Below are 14066 nucleotides of genomic sequence, written 5' to 3'. Positions count from 1 at the left end.
AATATTTATTTATTTATTATTTATTTTTAATATTATAGACATGTTTAAGTCTCTGGTAACCGATGACAACAATTACTAATGGATTTATTGTGTTTGTGTACATAAACGGCTGTCTTCAAGGCGGAAAGATCTACCTCATACTATTGCTACACGACTGAAAGTAGTCAAGGCTGAGTCAAGGACGCTGAAGCTTATCAGGGCATTGTTCTTTTCAACAAGTTGCCTATAGAGTTAAAGTCTGTTTTTAATTCAAACTTATTTGGAACTAAGCTTAAGAAAATCCTGCTAAATCAGTGCCTATATGCAGTGGAAGAATTTATGAAGGATGAGAGATTTTGATTATAGGGACTTATGTAGTAGCTTATTTATAATACGATTTTTTTTTATGATTATCTAATAGATATTTTTAAATTCAATGTTACTGCTGTATAATTGCTAATGTTTGCTGTGTATTGTATTGTATAATTATTATTTAAGATGAGTTATTTTTTTTGACATGTATTTTTATTGCTATTTAATTCTAATTCTAGTTATTTTATTGTACATTAATGTTAATATTCGAACACAATCTTGTATTGTTATATGAATAATAATAATAAGAGTAGAGTAGAGTCTCGACCAACATCTTGAGAGACTCTCGCTAGGTGGTTGGATCAAGGGCCAGATGCAGAAGGCGGTGATCTTGGACACGGCGCGGATAGTCCGCCGGTTCCTCTCTCTGCAGCCCTGACCACCGGTAGCTTGGGCCCTGCCCCGCTGCCGGCGGCACCCTAGGTTAGGTTTTTTTATAATGTGTTTATATTTATTTTTTATTGTTTTGTAAGTGTTTTTATATTTTACTTTTATATTCATATTGTAAAAAACCCTAACTTAGAGAAGATAAATAAATAAAGGAATAATAATAATAGTCTTAGCTAGATGCTAATAGTCTTTTTGGTACTAAAACTGATGTATGGAGTGAGCACTCTATGTATTTTTTTCTCTATGACATAATACAATCCGAAGCAACGAAAGACTTACGAGATATCCAGTAGCGGGGAAGAGCACCCTCCCATCAATGTTGTGTCCAGCGATGAATGCCTCGTCCGGTTTGCCGAGGTCGTACTCGATGAGGTTCTCGCCGGTGCGGCCGGCCTGCTTGAAATCGGCCACGCTCCACTCGATGGAGTGGTCCCAGCGCACCGCAGAGGCCAGCGCGGGCGTGCCGCGCGACACGGGGTACGACACGGCCGGGTACAGGCGCGACACCTGTTGAGTTAAACATGCGTTATTCATAATCGGCTGTCATAGGTATCTAAATAACTGGCCAAGTGCGAGTCGGACTCGCGCACGGAGGGTTCCGCACCATCAACAAAAAATAGAGCAAAACACGCAAAAAAAAACAAGCAAAAAAACGGTCACCCATCCAAGTACTGACCCCGCCCGACGTTGCTTAACTTCGGTCAAAAATCACGTTTGTTGTATGGGAGCCCCACTTAAATCTTTATTTTATTCTGTTTTTAGTATTTGTTGTTATAGCGGCAACAGAAATACGTCATCTGTGAAAATTTCAACCGTCTAGCTATCACGGTTCGTGAGATACAGCCTGGTGACAGACGGACGGACGGACGGACGGACAGCGGAGTCTTAGTAATAGGGTCCCGTTTTTACCCTTTGGGTACGGAACCCTAAAAACCGTTGATAATCGCTCCGTGATTGTTAAGCCATTTAGGGCTCTAGCTAAATTGGACATTCCATAGCGTAAGTATGGAACAAACAGTTTAGCTAGTACCCTAAATGGCGTAACAATCCCGTGTGGTGCGTTATTTTGGCATTTCTGTTTGTAAGAAACAGAAACAGACAAAATTTAACGAAGGTTTAAGAGGTTGCCAAGTCTTATAAATAGGTAAAGGGGGTAGGATGTTTATTAGTGGATAAAAAAAGATTTGTTTAACCAGGGAGCAGAGTTGTTATTTAATTTGATAAAATTCTCAGTATTCCAGACAAGCTCCAAGTATTAAGCATATTATTGCACTGTCATCGGAAATACGCTCCCGTATTGACAATAAAATAAATATCAACTCAATCAAACACCGGGATGTGGTTCAAATTTAAGTTATATGTGAGTAAGTAGGAAGTTTAAATGTATGTAAATAAAACTGTGTAAAAATATTACAAATCTAATCCAATTCAAAATCCTATATCAATTAATATCATATTAGAGTCCATCCTACCCTACTAGATAAATAGCGTGAGAAAAACGCTCCTTCGAGGATAAAACATAACTGTTCTTTGATTTCAAAGAATAAAGGCCTTTTTTCTACTCCAGCACTTAAATGTGTCAATTAAATGACTGTCAGTGATATCTAAAGCAATGTCATTTGAATGATTTGTCTATAGGCTCATAAGATGACTGCTAGCAGTCATCTTATGAGTATAATACAACTGCTTTATTTTTTTTAAAGATACAACTTCCGATCATCTTGATTGAAAGAGGTATGTTTTCATTTACAATATTTTTTTTTTTACAATAACTTTTTTTTTGGCTCTATGTTTTGCTGTGTGCATAATAATTCATACAAAGTAACCCATTTTCTTAGTCTCAACTGTTTTGTGTCGGGTGCAGCTGTCATAGAAAAAGTAATGTATGCAACAGCTCATAATTGGTTCTTAAAATTCTCGGGTCTTTTTTTACAAAACTCGACTACGTCTCGTTTTGTAACTTCGACCCTTGAATTTTAAGAACCCTTATTATATCACTGTTGCATAAACTACTATTTGAGGAGGTATGATGAAAACCATATACTTGAAAAACTTGTGTAACTGACCTGAGGCTGAGCGCCGGCAGCAAAAGCTTTGCCCACAGCGCTTAGCAGATGAACAAGGCTATCGGGCGCGTCGCGGCGCACTAGCGGCACGTGCGCGGCATTGGGCAGTGCACGTTTGAGCACGGCTTGGAGCAGAGCGTGCGGGGCCACCTCGACCACCATGGCGCGCTCCGGCACCAGCGCGAGGACGGACGCGAAACGCACCGGCGAGAGGAGGTTGTTCACGTGGTACGCGGCGTCGCTCAGTTTAGCTGCAACACGTCACGTCAGTCAACACGGGCCGGTAGAAAGGAGGTGGCGGATCGGATATCGGATGTCGGATGACCCTTGGAGAAATACAGCTGCTCTGAGCATCAAGTGTTTTTGGGGTTAAAGTTTTCATTTGAAAAATAAACATTTACTCGTAATCAATGGGTAAATCTAATCTAATCTATCTATCTAATCTATCGATCTATCTATTTAATACCTTTAAACGAGCAATTCTTGTTTATTTGTTTATTTATATATTTCGGGGATCTCGGAAACGGCTCTAACGATTTCGATGAAATTTGCTATATGGGGATTTTCGGGGGCGATAAATCGATCTAGCTAGGTCTTATCTCTGGGAAAACGCGCATTTTTGAGTTTTTATATGTTTTCCGAGCAAAGCTCGGTCTCCCAGATAAAAGACGATATTTTACATTTTAATTCTTTGTAAGTACGTAAGCAAAGTTAATGCCATTGTTTTCTTTCTAATTGTGACATTATCTAAAATCCAATGTTACTGATCCTCGTTGTTTATTTAATCGATTAAGAACCCGTTTTGGCGGTAACGTCACTTATGTGGGCTATTTAACGAATGACTGAGCCGTTCAAAGGGTTTTCTGAAGGGTGACAGAGAGACTGGTTCTATGATGGTGATGGGTTTTCCCAACGATGTGCATTAAAATCATTAAAACCGCTGACCCAAATCACATTAATTTACAGACTTAGGCCCACTTGCACCATCCCAATAACCCGGGGTTAAGCGGTTAAACCGTTAACCTAGTGTCAAATTGTACTGGTAACCATGGTAAATCCAGATTCAACCGGTTAACCCTGGGTTAGTGGAATGGTGCAAGTGGGCCTTAACAATAACACTTACCAAGATCGGAGTCCCACTGGTCCTGAGGTATGGAAGACGACAACCAGCGCGTCGTACGCGGTTTAGCCTTGGGTATGACTTGCAGCAGACTGGTCCGCAGCTGAGTGGCCGCGGCCGCGATGTACTTGCTGTGGAAAGCGACGCCCGAGCTGTTGACGCGGCGCGCGAACACGCCCTCCGCTGATAGTTCAGCCACGACCTTCTCGATGGAGGCAGGGGGGCCAGAGATCTACGATAAATAGATGCGTTAGTGGGCGGTTAGATGGAATATATACTTAAGGAGTTACCTGAGCGTTTCTTTTATTTTATGCCATTTTTATATACAGTGTGTAAGTCAAATACGGGCAATAAATTAAACCAGATATAGAATTTACCCGTCTTATCATTAATTAAGATGTTTTTTTTAAGTTACACTTAATTATGACCCCGTGATTAATTTTTTCCACATGTACCGAGCAGCAATGTACTGTAAACATTAAGAAACAAGATGATAATGACATTACGAGATACGAGCTTTTCATAGTAACTGCCAACAAGCGTTGACAGTTAACTTTAAAAAGCTCGTATTCCGTAACGTGTGTGGTGTATTACATTGCGGGCCGAATTATTTTGTATGGTTATAATTTTCAATGCATTTCTAAGTAAAATCTATCTCAATATACTTTTTAGGTCCTATGCTAACCACCGTTTAAATATTCGCCCGTATTGGATTTACACACTGTATTGTGACCTTTTTTGCCACTTTTGTGTTATATCTACTCAGAATCACGAGCTCTTTCGATCCTAATGGGAAAAAATGTACCAGAGCTTTTTTCCTATTGTGTTTCCATTTCCCCGTATACTTTGTATGGCGGTAACAAAAAGGAAAGTTTGAAAAATGTATGGAAATTTTAGAACACTTTTTTTCCTATTAAGGATTAAAAGGGCTCGCGATCCTGAGTAGAACTAATAAAAATAACAAAAAATTTAAGAAACGCTCACCTTACGGTAGATGTTACGAAAACAGTATTTTAACAAAAACATTTGTGAAACATGAAAATTATAATATTTTTAATAGACTAGGATTTCCAGAACTGTGTCGTATGCATAATTATTACACTGCATTTTGACTTCTGATTCTGATAGTGAAATGGTGTTGCTAACTTTGAAAGAACCTAATGGGGCCAGGCTGAAAAGTACGATGCTGTTGCCCTACATGCGCCGTCGAAAAAATCACACCTTTTTCAGAAATCGGACTTTAGCTCTTAGCGTGTAGTAATTCTAGCTCTTCGCGTATTTATATTACCTGACTGATATATTTAGAAAAAAATTATATTGATTGATATTACCCACTACAAGTGTCTCAAGTCAAACTGCAGTCTAATAATCCTAAGATCCTGGTCTATAAGTCGATTTCGTAAAATATGCTATATTGGATAGTAGGAAAGCGCTGGTGGCCTAGCGGTAAGAGCGTGCGACTTGCAATCCGGAGGTCGCGGGTTCAAACCCCGGCTCGTACCAATGAGTTTTTCGGAACTTATGTACGAAATATCATTTGATATTTACCAGTCGCTTTTCGGTGAAGGAAAACATCGTGAGGAAACCGGACTAATCCCAATAAGGCCTAGTTTACCCTCTGGGTTGGAAGGTCAGATGGCAGTCGCTTTCGTAAAAACTAGTGCCTACGCCAATTACTGGGATTAGTTGCCAAGCGGACCCCAGGCTCCCATGAGCCGTGGCCAAAAAATGCCGGGACAACGCGAGGAAGAAGATGCTATATTGGATAGTAATAAGTTATCCAGTGAAGGAACTTACAGTGACGCTGTCGGCAGAGTTGTGGCAGGCGGGCACGATGTCGGCGGGGCAGCGGCGCGCGGCCTCCTCCCAGGAGAGGCCGACGGCCGCCATGGCGCCCGGGGCCAGCTTGGCGTCCACGATGCTGCGGCCTCGCCAGTACGCGCACAGCACCGCCTGCTCGCCCGTCAGGGTCTCGTCGGCGTACGCGCAGCCTGAGGCATAGAGTAAAAATACATAGAGTGCTCACTCCATACATCAGTTTTAGTACCAAAAAGACTATTAGCATCTAGCATCGAATAGCGGAACTATCAGTACTGCTACTTGACAATAGATGTCGCCACCGACCGGAAAGTCTTATGCTGTTGAGATAAAGCTTTGGATTCCTCCGAAAACGGTGCCGTAATATGACGGCCGTCATATAGCGGCCGCAAAAGACGGCCGTCTTTACGGTGGCGACATGTGGAAAGTACCACGGCGTCATAACACACCGTCATCCACCAAGGTCAAAGCGGCAAATTTGAAAAATGTAGGCGCGATGGGATAACGTCCCATAGAAAATTTGAATTTCGCGCCTTTTCCTACTGACAAGATTTGCTTGATCATCTATAATTTACTTGGAGGATGAAATATCATCAGAAGAGGAAAATAATCATAGTACGGAATCATTTATTCAAATCTCGTGTCATTTATTCAAATCTCGTGTCATTTATTCAAAATGGCGTCACCGCTATCTAATAAAACGTTCACGAAACTATCGACACCGTCATGACGGCCGTCATCTTACGTTACGTTGACAATCAACGTAACGTAACGCTGTCTAGGAAACCGCGCCATCTTGTTTACATAGACAACGTTCTAGTGACGTCAGTCAACGCTATATAGCGGCCGTAATATGACGGCACCGTTTTCGGAGGAATCCAAAGCTTAAGACTTTCCGGTCGGTGCTACATCTATTGTCAAGTAGCAGTACTGATAGTTCCGCTACTCGATGCTAGATGTAGACACTGAAATTAATAGTCTGAACTGATGTATGGAGTGAGCACTCTATGTATTTTTTTCTCTATGCCTGAGGGAACGAACGTAGATAAAACGGGGGTAATCAATCGTTGGGATAGTCGAGGGACTTTATATAAGTATATACTAACAGCAAAACGCATGTGTCCATTGCACTGCACCTTAAGGCAATTAGGTGTACGAAAGGTAAGTGATGAGTTCACGACAGTACAAAATAGAGTCGGATCGGACTTTAGCTATAAATTGACGTTCATTTGACAACACGCGAAATAAAACAAGACACAATCCGACCCTTTTAGTACATTTAGCATCAATTTGAAATTGGAAACGATAATATCTGATTCAAAGAGAATTCATCATAATTTAATTATCATATCAATAATGAATGGGTTGACATCCAAATATTTGTCTAAATAAGGTAGGTACTTGTTTTGTTTCGTGTCTTATACTATTTTATACAATCGTGATATAATGGAGAGCTTTTCAGTCGAGTACCGTGTTTAGGCAACGAAGCTTGCTGAGTTGCCTAAGCAAAGGTACGAGATTGAAAAGCTTGATTATATCACTATTGTATACAATACTTTTTCTACGAGTCAACAAAAAAAATACTTAAAACTAGTAGAAGAATCATGTATGTACGTAAAAAAACCAAAAGTTACTTTGAGACTTAAAAACGCGAATGAATGTTGAATGCGCCTAAGTCACGGAAGTTTTGATGTTTAGTGTCTCACCGACTTCTCCGACGGAGTGTCCGATGATGCCGTCGGGGCGCACGCCGAGCTCGCGCAGCACGTCCACCAGCGCCACCTGCACGGCGGCGATGGACACGAACGAGTTGATGACATTGTCGAACGCGCCGTCCGGAGCTTCCGTGATCACGTTCTGCAAGTCCAGCCCGTGCGGCCTCAGCGCCGCCGCGGAGCGCGCGACGCTCGCCGCGAACGTCGGCAAACGGAGCAGGGCTTTAGCCATCCCGGCCCACTGCGAGCCCATCCCGCTGAACACGAACCAGACCGGGCGCGGCTCGCTCTCGCTTTCGAGCACTTCGATGACGGGCGCCGAGCCGCGCGCCGGGTCGAGCACGGCGTACCCGCGGCGCGGGTGGCCGGGGATCGCTTGGGCGTGAATGGCGTCCAAAAGTCCATGCAGTTCGGCATCGCGCTGATGCTCAGCGGCCAGCTTGAGTAATTTCTCAACGGCCTCGTCGGTGCGGCCCGAGGCGAGGATCAGACGCGGCGCCGGGTACTCGGCGGGTTGGGGACGCTTGCCGCTCTGTGATTCGAGGATTATGTGGGCGTTGGCGCCGCCGAAACCGAACGAGTTCACGGCCACCAGACCGCCCTGCCAGGGTGTGTTTTTGTCTACGACCTGCGACAAAATCGAGACGTAATAACTGTAAGCTTCATGATTCGATATCGATATCAGATATTTAGTGTGTCATGTATACTTGGTCAACCAGATCTTGACAGTAGAAAAAGGCGGCAAATTTGAAAAATGTAGGCGCGAAGGGATATCGTCCCATAGAAAATTTGAATTTCGCGCCTTTTTTTACTGACAAGATTTGGTTGACCAGCTATATATAGGTAAATGCGAAAGTAATTCTGTCTGCCTGTCTGTCTGTTATGTTTACGCTGAATCGATTTACAGGCAGCTGACAGCTGCCAACGCCAAGTGACAGCTGTCAGGGCTGTTGTAGATACGGCAATTGCCGCAATGTTGCAGTGTATTAATAGTTTAGTTTAATTTTTATGTAATAGTTTAGTTTAATTTTTATGTTTTAGGTATAGTTATAGGTTTTTAATTAGTTAATTAAAGCATAGCCGCCTCGTCGTCGAACGGCGTACGCCTGGGTCACAACGGAAGAACAGCGCCGGCTTGCCAGCTACATGCTGAGTTGTGACCCTTTTATGGCATTTGCTCTTTAGGTTATATATACATTGTATATTTGTCAACAAGTTTTTGTCATCTGTTTGTCATAAATAAATGTATTTTCTTTCTTCTTTCTTTCTTTCTATTTAGATGAAATTTGGTATGGAGATAGTTTGAGGCTCGGGGAAAGAAACAGGGTAGTTTTATAATCATCATTCTATCAAAATAGAAAATAATGTACTGATAAGTTACCTTAATACGGCCGTCGTTAAGAGCGGGAATGTCGGTGTTGGGGCTCTTGAAATGCAAGTTTCCGGGGATAACACCACTCTCCATGGCCACGACGACCTTGGCAATAGAGCAGAGCCCGGATGCGGGCTCGGAGTGACCCATGTTGGATTTGACTGAACCCAGCAGGAGCGGCGTCTGTCTGCCCTTGCAGAATAGATCAGCGATCGCGTTCACCTCCTCAGGGTCTCCCACCTGGAACACATAGTGTCAAATAATACTACGTTTTGCATTGAAGTAATACAATAGAAATTCACGTTGGTTATATTGCTCTAAACTATGTGTCACATATATTGTAACTAGCCCTAGCACAGGCCCCGGTCTTTTTGGGCTGTTACTGCACACTATGTCTTTAAACGCTGGCTTCAATTAAAATGTATAATTAGATATAGTGAAAAGCTTGCTGTACATATTTAATGAATAAACAAATAAAAAAAATATGTTTACCTTAGTGCCGGTACCATGGGCCTCCACGTAGATGACATCCTGCGGCCGCAAGCGCGCCTCTTCGAAGGTTTCCTGTGCGAGCCGACGCTGCATGCGCCCGTCGGGGTAAGTGATGCCCTGAGCCTTATTGCCGTCAGTGTTCATACGCGCGCCGCGCACCGTGCAGTACAGTCTCCTCGCGTCCTTGCGGCGTTGCAGCAGCACGGCCACAGCGGCCTCCGAGCGCACGTAGCCGCGGCCGCTCGCGTCGAACGCCGCGCAACGACCTTCAGGAGACAACATGCTCAGTCGGTGGAAGTTGAGCGAGTTGGCCGGCTTCAGGCAGAGGTTGGTGCCGGCGACGACTGCGGCGTCGCAGTGGCCGGACCGGATGGCGCTCGCGGCCTGCGCGAGCGCGAACATAGAACTCGAGCAGGCGGTGTCTACCGCGTACGAGGGGCCTTTGAGATCGAAAGTGTATGACAGTCGGTTGGGGAACATGGCGCGGCAGCAGCCGGTGAGCGCGTAGCCGTTGATCTTGTCCACGTCCGCGGTCCACACTTCCTCGGTCTCCGAGTTGGACACGCCGACGTAGACGCCGGTGCGCGAGCCGCGCAGCTCGGCGGGGCTGATGCCGGCGTCGATGATGACCTCGTGGGTGAGCTCGAGCAACAGCCGCAACTGCGGGTCCATGAGGTGAGCCTGCTTGGCGTGCACGCCGAAAAAGGTGGCGTCGAAGTGTACCAAATCCTTGAGTTTGCCATTACGCTCGGGTAGCCCGTGCACTCCTGAAACAACCAACGCAAATAAACGTAATTTTTGGTTTAACTAGTCCCTTATTTAAGATTTAATTTACTTATTAGAAGAACAGTAGAATAGGAGACCGCTCGTGAACGAGTAACTGTAAAAATGGGGACATGTTTCCCAGGCGACAACGCAAAGACGGGTCATAAAAGTCCTAACCTAACAGCTTTTATTTTTAGACACGATAACAGGTGATAAACATAGCTTTAGTAATTAATTAATATTCATAAAATTAGGATCGTGATGCATAGGTACATTGATCGTCGGGTATAATGTTTTGGTAAGTAGGCATATCGTCTTCGTTGCTTTTACAATGCGTCATGTGGAGTTTCTTATGAATATTATGATAACATTGATAACAATCTCGAACTAAACGTTAGTTATAATAAAGTCACTTATACTTAAAGTACAAATCGATTGTTTTTATCAATTACTTAATTTACTATACATACAATTGCCTGCTGATATCGGCGTCACCTCTCGCCGTTGCGATTCCCAGACCTAATGTAATCGCACGCGTATAACGTAATGTTTGGTTTGTCGCGAGTTCAGGGTCATTGCCAACGCGTGTGCGAATCACGCCACCTCCTAACGGTGAAAGCCTGCGGCTGCCACCTACACCGTTAACTGACTCTATGTAAATCTTATTTCAAAGCCGTAAGGTCCATTAATGATCAGTGAAGTGTTGCTGTTAGTATAACATTCACCATCGGACGCGCTCGAACACGCGACCGCCTATGTATTCCCTTTCTCACATCGTGAACGCGGCTGAACCGGTATAAGCGAGGTCTCTGTTTAAGCATTACTGTCAGGGATCTTGAGGCCAGCTAGACTGGTTATCCGATGCCAGCGCCGACAACGATGGTAATACTCGACCGGCAATTTACCGGAACAATGAGATGACGACACATTCACTGCTTTTATAATTAAAATCTCAACTCAAGGAAATGAAGCAATAACTCCGTTAAGTACGAGTATTTATCTTACGATACATCTTATTCTGAAAAGCGCTGGTGGCCTATTAGCGGTAAGAGCGTGCGACTTGCAATCCGGAGGTCGCGGGTTCGAACCCCGGCTGGTACCAATGAGTTTTTCGGAATTACGTACGAAAAATCATTTGATATTTACCGTCGCTTTTCGGTGAAGGAAAACATCGTGAGGAAACCGGACTAATCCTAATACGGGCCTAGTTTACCCTCTGGGTTGGAAGGTCAGATGGCAGTCGCTTTCGTAAAAACTAGTGCCCACGCCAATTACTGGGATTAGTTGCCAAGCGGACCCCAGGATCCCATGAGCCGTGGCAAAAATGCCGGGACAACTCGAGGAAGAAGAAGACACCTTATTCTCAAATTAAGTAAACAAAAGCGTTTTACATTGTATAATTCCGTAGATACGATTGAAATGACAGATTTTCTTTCGCAAGCCATCTAACCGATGATATAACATTTATATCATCCGCGGAAGGTGACCTAGAGAGACGTGTAGGTATACGGTAATTATATGCGTGACCTTGCGGTCATTCGGTTCAGCGCGGAGATAAAGTGGACGTCGCGGGTCCACGTGTGGGATCACGATACTCTCACGTTGCCATTTTACGCAGTGGAAATGTTTTTAGGGTTCCGTAGCCAAATGGCAAAAAACGGAACCCTTATAGATTCGTCATGTCTGTCTGTCTGTCCGTCTGTCTGTCCGTCCGTATGTCACAGCCACTTTTCTCCGAAACTATAAGAACTATACTGTTGAAACTTGGTAAGTAGATGTATTCTGTGAACCGCATTAAGATTTTCACACAAAAATAGAAAAAAAAACAATAAATTTTTGGGGTTCCCCATACTTCGAACTGAAACTCAAATTTTTTTTTTCATCAAACCCATACGTGTGGGGTATCTATGGATAGGTCTTCAAAAATGATATTGAGGTTTCTAATATCATTTTTTCCTAAACTGAATAGTTTGCGCGAGAGAGACTTCCAAAGTGGTAAAATGTGTGTCCCCCCCCCCCTAACTTCTAAAATAAGAGAATGATAAAACTAAAAAAAATATATGATGTACATTACCATGTAAACTTCCACCGAAAATTGGTTTGAACGAGATCTAGCAAGTAGTTTTTTTTAATACGTCATAAATCGCCTAAATACGGAACCCTTCATGGGCGAGTCCGACTCGCACTTGGCCACTTTTTTAATGTAATTAAAGGCTGTAAATTAAGTACATTTTGATGGCTCGGTTAAAGGATGACTCAGGTTAGACCGGGCCGTGTCCGGGCCGGAGCTTCCGGCGCTTACTTTTCTATGACAGATGATCACGTGATGCTTTCCATAGAAAACGTAGCTCTGGAAGCTCCGGCCCGGACACGACCCGGTCTAACGTGAGTCATCCTTTATCCTTCTGATGACTGGTGGTTAAAATTTTACTTATAATTCGTTCATGCTCAAAAGTTAGATAATTGGGGCCTATGAAGTGTGGGATGCCGGTCGTCGGCAGGTCACAGAATAAATAATAGTACTAAGTACAGAAGACTCACTCTCTAACAAAACGCGTCTGTTACGATCAGCACAGATATGGCCGCTAGGTGGCGACAGCGCCACGCGCGGCTTATGGCTTTCCCCAAAAGTGGGGCCGAACGGATGTACTTTTAGCTACCTGTAGCAAAGCGACGAAATCGCGGAGTGAGACACGCCTGGGCAGGTTAAAAAGATTATTTATTTGTAATATGTCAGTATTTATTTGTAATCACTTAATAAGATAATATTTGGGAAGTCTAAAACCGAAGGGCCGTAGAGTTTTTTTATTGTTACTAGCTGTAGCCACGGATCAACCCGCGGGCCAAGTCCCCCCCCCTCCTCGGCGCCGACGGCGCGAAAATTCTGAGGCGCCTTAGGTTAATGATTAGGTATATGAATTGATATTTACGCGATATAAATTCATTATTATTAACGTGTTATTAATTTATCCAACCATAGCTGACGTAACCGTCGTAACCTAGTTGACACGTCGGATAAGGTAAAAATATTGAAATTATATCGCGTTAGACCCATTAAAATTACTAAATATGAGTACAAAAGGCGAGAGAACGTAATTTTACATCCAGATCTACACTCTGCTATAGAGGCTCCACGGAATCCTTACAACTCCGCGCAGCGCATCTCAGGCGGCCTAGCCAAGGTGACAACCGCTATATCGCTTCGCCATCGAATCGCTTTGTGTCTCTATTACTCTTCCATATTAGTGTAACAGTGACAGTTGCGTTTCGTTCGTTACGGAGCGTTAGCGATTGGCATGTTGTCCCCCCACCGACCAGCATCATCGCCTCAGGAAATCCACTAGGCGTGATCTCTTACTGCTAAGAGTCTGTGTTCTTTAAGTTCTTTTCAAATTAGCCGTAAGTAGAGTGGTAAGATATGTAAGTTGGATTCTGGCAGGTTACTTATACATACGAATAGAACGGGAGAGCCTGATAGTGTCGGGCCAAGCTAACACTGCTGCAGGCGTGCGTAGGATGGTTCCATTTTTATCGCCTGTTTGTATGCCCGCCACTTTCGCACTTACATACTCGTTAGAACTTGATAGGCATGGTGACAAGCGATAAAAATGCGACCGTGTTACCGCCGCTGCAGGCATTTGCAATGACAAAGCGTAAAAATGTCAATATTTCTGTGAAAATATGATTTATAGTGACACTTCCTCACTTTGTTCTGTCAAGTCGGTGTAAAGTTAGCCTAAGACGGACTCATAAGTGCCGTTTGGATATTTACATCTTAATGCAAAATGTAGAGACAGTAAAATTATACAAACACAGCACCAATCAACCACCAACCAACCAACCAACTTTGCTTCTCTGTTTGGCCTAAGGGTTGACGTAGAGAATGCCTTGTGGCAAGAAGTCCGGCATTTGTAACTGTATATTTTTTACTGTGAAATAAAGTTTAAATAAACATAAACGGTGTGCGTAAGCCTGTA

General features: G+C 43.6%; 1 protein-coding gene across 1 annotated transcript in view; it reads right to left on the bottom strand.

Moving 5' to 3' along the window:
* LOC134652121 (fatty acid synthase) overlaps nucleotides 1-14066 on the bottom strand; it is a 38664-nt gene that overhangs the window by 21297 nt on the left and 3301 nt on the right. The window contains exons 3-9 of the mRNA XM_063507289.1: nucleotides 9325-10091; nucleotides 8842-9072; nucleotides 7452-8088; nucleotides 5725-5918; nucleotides 3931-4159; nucleotides 2808-3058; nucleotides 1021-1248 (exon numbers count right to left, since the gene is read on the bottom strand). Of these exons, the coding sequence (XP_063363359.1) occupies nucleotides 1021-1248; nucleotides 2808-3058; nucleotides 3931-4159; nucleotides 5725-5918; nucleotides 7452-8088; nucleotides 8842-9072; nucleotides 9325-10091 (2537 nt within the window). The remainder of the gene's footprint in view (nucleotides 1-1020; nucleotides 1249-2807; nucleotides 3059-3930; nucleotides 4160-5724; nucleotides 5919-7451; nucleotides 8089-8841; nucleotides 9073-9324; nucleotides 10092-14066) is intronic.

This window comes from Cydia amplana, chromosome 11 (assembly GCF_948474715.1).
Source record: "Cydia amplana chromosome 11, ilCydAmpl1.1, whole genome shotgun sequence".
NCBI classification, from domain to species: Eukaryota; Metazoa; Arthropoda; class Insecta; order Lepidoptera; family Tortricidae; genus Cydia; species Cydia amplana.
The sequence above is the reverse complement of the archived record's forward strand: the minus strand, read 5'-3'. Positions and strand labels throughout refer to the sequence as shown.